Source organism: Charadrius vociferus, unplaced genomic scaffold (assembly GCF_000708025.1).
Source record: "Charadrius vociferus isolate BGI_N301 unplaced genomic scaffold, ASM70802v2 scaffold278, whole genome shotgun sequence".
Classification (NCBI taxonomy): Eukaryota; Metazoa; Chordata; class Aves; order Charadriiformes; family Charadriidae; genus Charadrius; species Charadrius vociferus.
The window spans coordinates 1,263,392-1,271,419 of record NW_009649705.1 but is presented as its reverse complement, the minus strand read 5'-3'; the positions used below and the strand labels follow the sequence as shown (position 1 = coordinate 1,271,419).

General features: G+C 36.6%; 1 protein-coding gene across 1 annotated transcript in view; it reads right to left on the bottom strand.

The window, feature by feature from the left end:
- The window catches only part of SACS (sacsin molecular chaperone), a 30,497-nt gene extending 23,594 nt beyond the window's left edge, over positions 1–6,903 (bottom strand). Inside the window, 3 exon segments of the mRNA XM_009890617.1 lie at positions 843–954; positions 4,063–4,148; positions 6,822–6,903. Coding sequence (XP_009888919.1) covers positions 843–858 — 16 coding nt within the window. The 5' untranslated portion in view covers positions 859–954; positions 4,063–4,148; positions 6,822–6,903.
- Between the last annotated feature and the right edge of the window lie 1,125 nt (positions 6,904–8,028).

Here is an 8,028-nt window from a genome sequence, read left to right as displayed (position 1 = left end):
GGGAAAGTCTTCCTTCCTCCAGACTTTCTCTGTTACCTGCAAAGTCTGGGTCTCTCGAGGACTGGCCCGAACAGTGAAGACAGAAGCAAAGAAGGCATTTAGCAACTCCGCCTTCTCTGCATCATCTGTCACCACGGCACCTGTCTCGTTCAACAGCGGGCCCACATTTTCCCTAGTTTTCCTTTTGTCTCCTATATACTTAATATATAACTACTCCTATATACCCTTCCTGTTGGCCTTGACATCCCTCGCCAGGTTCAATTCCAAGGCTGCCTTGGCTTTCCTTGTTTCCTCCCTGCATACCCTGACAGCATTCTTGTATTCCTCCCAAGCAGTCAGCCCCTTCTTCCACCTGAGCTTTCTCAGAAGCTCCGTGCTCAGCCAAGCAGGTCTCCTTCTTCCCTTGTTTGATTTCTTTCTCTTTGGGATGCACTGATCCTGAGCTCGGAGGAAGTGACACTTGAATAGCAGCCAGCTCTCTTGAGCCCCATTACCCTCTAGAGCCCTCTCCCATGGGATTTCTCCAAGCAATTCCTGTCACCCTGGGAGAAGTGACTTAGAATAAAGCAGAACACGAAGACTTTCCTCAAACAACATTAACTGGAATCAGTTGGAAAGCTGCTACTGACAACCTGCAAGAAGATAGTTTAAGGCCTTCAATACCAAACACTGGCTTTGGAAAGAATTATCAACATTAGAACATAGACAAAATATGCACCTAGTAAGGTTGAAGTAGCAATGGAGTTATCCCTATATGGTCATCTCTATACAGCAAGGAGAAAAACAGAGAACCACGTGCATATTGAAGAATAATGTCCAAAATTAATAAAAATTATATTTACCCTGATATTGTGCCATGTCCTTTGACCACAGAGTTTCTGTTCCATACTGAGTTTCATCATATAAAAACCTAACCTCTGTGGCACCTGCATCTTCTGCATTCTGTATCAGTTCCTGAGACAGAAAAAAAAAATAAAACCACCAAACAAAAACAAAGTATAATGTAGTGATATTGTACAGATTCTAGCAATGGCTTTCCAACTTCAACAGTAGAAAACAACATGCAATTCTCTTAAGTGTGATCATTTTCATACTTTTCAACCAAAATAACTTTATCCAGTTTACTTAAATGAAAATAGACATCATTATAAAAGGAATATTCAGACATATACTAGAAAAGTAATCTTAATTTGGAGCTCAAATACCACACACAAGCAGTACTTATAAATTTCAGAAATAAGCTACTAAACTGCTACTATTATATTATCCCAAATCAGAGTTGTACAAGTCTCAAAACAAGCAAGATGGCAGAAGAAAAAAAAATTAAAAATAAAATAAAATCAAAGTTTACTGTTAAGCCCACACAATAGCTATGAGACAACAGTGAGGCAACAAGTCATAAAAGGGCAATACAGAGCACTCTTTACATCAACTGAATTCTGTTTAAGTTAACAATTCACAGTATGAACCAACTGTTCAAAAGTCACAGTGCTCACTTCTAACACTCCTTCAGCAAAGGTCTGCAAAACAGTTCTGACTCCGTAAATCGTGAATTAACAGAGCTCACCTGTTGAATGAAGCCCACAGACTAGAAAGAGGCTTATGTTAAGATTGAGTATTTGTTAAACAGTATTAGTAGTGGTGAGAGCTATGGAAAACTCAGTGTCAATAAACTAGTTCTGTAAACACTACCATTATAAAATATGCCTGTCCGGTCCCATTTACATCCATAGCATTATACACTGCAGACACGTAAACATGATTATAAATACCTACAGGATCAGAGCTTCACACAATGGTCTGTTTACACTGAATCATCAAAGCGTATCACGGCTCCAAAGATACACACTCATACATACACATGTACACACGGGTGTATGTTTGTGGGGGTTCACGTAAGTTTGGCATAAGTATCTCAGCTGAATTGAAAAGCTGTGTAGGTACATCACTTCACAACCAATGTATTCATACAACATAAATTCCATTCAATTATGCATAAAGACAAAGTCTTGCTAGCAAGATGAATCTTTAAAAAATGCATCAACTAGCAGCAGATATTTCAGGTTAGGTTGCATTTTAATATACTGTTGACAGTAAAATAAGCTCATTGTTATCTAATATCAAAAATATAACCCCTCAATTTTTCACTTTGTGGCAGTATGTGCAGTCTATGAGGCATACCACACAAGTAATCAAAATATTATGTAGAAGTAACAATATAAACATTATTTTGAAGCAAGATGTGATAGCAAGAAATATACTCACAGTTCAGTATACATAATACATTTTTAAAGAATCTCCATGAGGTATTTAATTACAAAAAGCATGTAATCCTTCTTCTAAAAGAATAATTAAGGCAATCATTCAAGAAGATACAGGAAGATAGCCAAAGCCTCTAGAAATATGAAATAATAAGTATGGAAACCACCATGTAGTCAGAGATTTGAATTCATACGAAGCATCTGCTACATTCAGCTGTAACAGCATTGCATTTGAAGAATCCAAATAGTGAAATCCACTTTAACAGGTCAGCAAAATTTCTGGTAGTAATCCCTCCCTAACACTTTCTTAACTCTAAATTGTAAACCATGACAAGGGGAATGTTTCTACTTTTAGATTTACCTATTTGATTTCTAAGGACATTATGTTATTTCTTTGCATTGGAATGAAAAATCGGGTTTAAATTGTTAAGAAGGTCTGAACCCTTCATGACTCAAATGCATCTCATGGATTCATCTACTACTGGGAAATAGTAAAAATGTAAGCACCCATCCTATGAACAGACAGTGCTCAGAACATATCCAGGATGCAGTTTGCCAAAACAATTGAAGACATGCTTATCTTAAGCATTCACACGAAAAATAATCAACTTCTAGTTCCACGGTTGCAAAGAAAACCTTCCAAGGGACAGCAAGAACTCTCATCACGTGTCACCATTTGTACTGGTGTGTTTTATATATACAGATAGACATACACATATATCTGTATCAAATCCCATTAGTTAGAACCTAGTATTCCCATACACTAAGAAAATGAACCTCCTAACACCTGTGTGATGAAGCATTCTGCATGAGAAGTTTAACATTGAACTATGAACTAACCACCCCAAATGCTCTTCAAAAAAAAAACCACACACTGGCACTTCCAGACATTAGCACAGGAAGCTACAACAAATCAGGCAAATCATCTTCTGTAGGTACCTGTCTTTCCCCTCGTGGAATCTGACAAATTTAGAACAATCTGCATTTTTTCAGATCATAGAATCACAGAATGGTTTGGGCTGGAACGGACCTTTAAAGATCATCGAGTCCAACTCCACTGCCAAGGGCAGGGACTGTTGCATACTTTGAAGTCTCCTGGACCGATGATATAACACCATAAAGAAAACTAACCTCAGTTCAGAAAATCTTGTGACGCTCTTTTGTTAAAAGAACCAACGTCTAGACTAAAAATGTTTTTCAGCCCATACAGAACTGATGGGTTCATTATTCTTGTAACTCTAGAGCAAGTCTCGCAAATGCCACCCAAAGCGCTCTTAATCTAACGACGAAACTTTGTGACACTGTAAAAGTTCACTGAGGAAAATGTACTTAGCTACCCAGAAATTCTACAGCAAAATCTTGTATTAAAGTCTCCAGCTTATCCCAATCTTACACTAAGGCAATACCTCCCAAAAAATGTATATACCCTTCTGTGGTTTTACCATAGCTTATAGCAGAGATGAACAATAAAGTAACAAGCAAAATAAATATTTTAGATCGCTCGGTCACATAAAGTACACCATGAAGTCTCTGACTTAATTATAACATCTGCATCTCTATCTCTTTATAAATGACAATGGCACCTGTGACAAGCAAACTTAGACATTAAACACACACACATACACAAAAAAAGCCACACAACAAACTTTGCCTTGTCCACAGAAATGGAAACATGCATTTCCCCTACTAGAATAAACATCTAACAAGGTATGACAACTGCAAGATTTGCTGGAAAGTGTTACACTAATTGTATTTGGTCATACATACTAAATGACTGCCAAAAATACCATTTGTTGTATACCTTAAGAATCTGTCCTCCTTCTGGGTATCTTCTTAAAATATCCTTAAGAAAATCAACAAGTGGTGGAGTTGTTTGTCCAAAACGACCTAAAAAACAAACAAACACAAAATAATCTGTCTATTATGGTATTGTACACTCAAGATGCAGGCATAGCATATTTTGGCTCTAGTGTAGGCTTCCTGTTCTGGCATACTGTGGTGCTGGGCCTGGTGCTAGCTTTGGAGTTACCTGGGCTTAGCACAGGAAGGCAAAAAAAGAGTCAGCCAGGTACTAACAACCATTATGAAGTTCTGCTCTAAGACAAAGAGTCTATCTTCTATGACTCTATCACAGAATGAAAGGATCAATACTCTTCAATTCAAACTCCAGTCTAGGACTAAAGAGCAGCTCCCTAAATCCAAACCTGCAAAACATGTGCTTCAAACAAATATTAATGATGCAATCCCCACAAAGAAACGACTACTTATGCCCCACCTATCACTTCCCTTTAAAGTTTATTAATAATTATGCTGTCTCTCTCCCTCCCCTTCTGCATATATGCGTGTTTATAAATTACACAGATTCAAACACACACACACATTATATACATTACGCAATAAAACACTACCCACACAGAATCCTCAGCAATGTGGAAAAAAGGGGACAGATAAGAGACATCTATTTGCTGAGAAAACATCAAACATCTCCTCTCTACAAAATTTTCATATTGCTCTTTATTTAAGGTAACTTAATAGCATCAATTAGAAAAAAAAAATAAAACAAGAAATTGCAACTCGCAGCTGAAAGGGTGGAAAGTATTTTATAACTTTTGTTATTATTTTTACAGTACATAGAAGTATATGAAAGTCAACATGCAATACACAAACTTCCAAAATAAGGTGAACTGATCAACAGTAGGAAAGTTTGGGTGTTTCTTTTCTTAGGATAAATTCTCTAAAAATCAAGAAACCAACCTTCTCTAGGTCTAACTTGAGCAGACAGGCACAAGTGTTTAAACAACACATTTCACTATGGGAACCATAAAACCAGACAAGTAACTTTTAAGTGACAGGATGAAGAGAGACGTTATTCTAACTCTTTAGATCAGAGCTGTTCTATGTATGTCACAAAAATTACTCTATCTTGAGATCATGACTTACTGCATCCTGTCAAAGGCTAAACTGATTTTTCTTGAGTATTAGAGCTGCTCATATTTAACACAAAACTGGTTCCACAAATCTGACGGAGAAACTTTTTCCACAATAAGGACAATCAAGCATTTGAACAGGAGCTCAGAGAGCCTGTGCTGTCTCCATTCTTTGAGGCTTTCCAAACCGGACCAGATCAACCCTTGAGCAACCTGGTCTGACCTCAGAGATGACCCTGCTTTGAGCAGAAGGTTGGAGTAGAGACCCTCTGACATCCCTTCCAACATGGATTATTCTGCAATCATACAAAAAGATTATTCATTCTTTGACAGACACCAGTGATGAATGAATAGAGAGGTGATGTGGGTGATCTTCAGAATACTTCAGCAACCAAGGTGCTTGCCTCTACTGATCATGCACTTTCTGAAGTTCAAAATTCAAAGCCTTCCTGGATTCACCTGCTGTAATGAAAAATCTCACAACTGAAGGACTCCAGGATGAACACAAAAGACTGGTACTAAAGCCTTCAGATCTTTTAGACTGACTTACATCACAGTTGTGTCCCAGAAAAAGTTAAGTGCTTTATCTAGGCACAGACTGCTTAAAGTGATATCTCTAAGAAAATCTCACAGCCAAATATTCCATTCCGAGGCACAAAACACAGCAACAGTTTTTCCTTCGGGCTGCTACACTATCTTCTCCATATACTTGCACGGAAAAAAAAAGCAGCTCAGAGAAGATAAAAACTTTTTTATTTAGTCTCTAACAGCCTACAGACAGCAAAATATCAGAGCAAACAGTCAAGAACGAGAGAAATAAAAAATATTTGATCCCATAGAACCATGGGGTCCATTTCCATAGGTGTTTTCTAACCATTGCAGGTTCTAGAGAATGTGAACATGCACTTCTGGCTAATATACAAATGCTTCATTTCCCTCTGTTACTAGAAAACCATCAGCCAGTGCACTCACGGCTTACATAGGCCAAGAAATAGAACATTTTGTGCCACTAAATAAAATATCTGCATGAAAAGAAGGGTTTTCTTCTTCATCCTACTATCCCATTAGCATTTATTTCATTCCCTTATATTAATGCTAACAACCAAGTAATATAATCATTACAGATTTTAATTAGAGTATTTCTGAAGATATTCAGGTATCAATCTCATTCAAGATACCATATAAACAGATATATCTGCAAATTTTGTAATAAAAATGTAACTAAACATACAGAATAAAAAATAAAAAAACTCAGAAGAAATCAAAAGCTTTTTAACAATGGTATAGTTTCTACACTGAAAAGATATCCTTTCAGTATCTGTATTACTTACAAGTATTCAGCTATTTATATGAGACAAAGCAGCTATTAATACTACTGCAAGGCAAGTTTTATTGACTCCAAAGGACAGCAATATTTTAATTTCTACACATGAAATTACAAAGAAAAAATTAAACACCAGGGCACTTAAAAAGAGAGGTTTAATTTTCCTGGAGCAGAACAAAAAGAACAAGTGGACTTAAAAGAAAAATAATTGCTTTCCATTTCAAGAAGAGAATAATTTCAATTAACTCCACACTGCATTAGAAAATGCTTTGACCTTCCAGTTTATAAACAGACAAGTGTTTTTCTTACCCCCTCCTTTCAACCCTTTTGACTGAAGCTTCAGAAAAACTTGATTTTGAGAATTCTGAAGATCCACAATCTTGATACCATCAGATAACTGAAATAAAAAGTAAGACAGATCTTGATCAGAACATTCTGCAGCATAAATATTTTACTGTAGTTTCATTTCCTACATACTTATTCTATGAAGTCTGGGTTTATCTAAGAGTATACAAATACTCTGAAACATCCAGTATTCAGTTTGAGCAACACTTTCAGTCTAGGATGGCGTCCTTTGCCTAATGATACTCCTTAGACGAAGTATTAGTTTGTCAGCAACAGGACCAAAAAACAGCCAAACAAATCAGGTGGGAAAAATGCCTATAGAAGCATATGAAGAGCAAGCCATAGCCTCCCATTTTCACATTTGAGAAGTTCTGTGTTCTGGGAACTTCTGGGAAGTATACAACTATTGTTCTAAGGTGTGAGCCCATAAAGAAAATAAACATATACAGGAAGTATGTGGTGTATGTACTCCAAAAAGTACATATGGGTATGCAATTTCATTGGAGTTTTAAATGAAGGAGTATCAGCTCAAAGTAGCAAGTAATACAGAATGCATAGAGACAAAAGTACACCACAGAAAACCCCTGAAAAAATTGACAGCCTCATCTCCCCACTATTTCTACATGCAGACCTATGGATTCACCGGGAACACCGCAGAGAAACTGGGGCAAACTAAGCAACAAATTCCTTAGCAGCCACTGGGAAAACTATTTAGTAAACCTTATAGTTTTGTTGCAATTCTAGTTTCATACTAGATGTGATGTGATGCTACAGTAGTCATATACGATGTGATGTTATCCTGAATACCATGATAACAAAGGCAGAATTAGAAGTTCTGCTGTGCTAATTAGAAACTTAAGCAATTCAAGTTAGTTTCCATTTACAGTAAACTATATTAAAATTTTATCATGTGAAATTATATTATTATATTAGTCTCAGTTTATAGCAAAGTTCAGAACTACTTCCTCACTTTGATGGGTACACACAAATCACTAGAAAGAAGTTGCGGCTTACATAGGCATAGACGTTCACAATCTACCTACACTTAATAAGCAAAAGAGAGTCCTGGTCCACAGTGTGTAGTCATAATCTAAAAACATTGATAAGAAAAAAAGCTATATCCCTTTTTACTTAAGCCAGTTTTAAACAGTACTTACAACAACAATGTGTT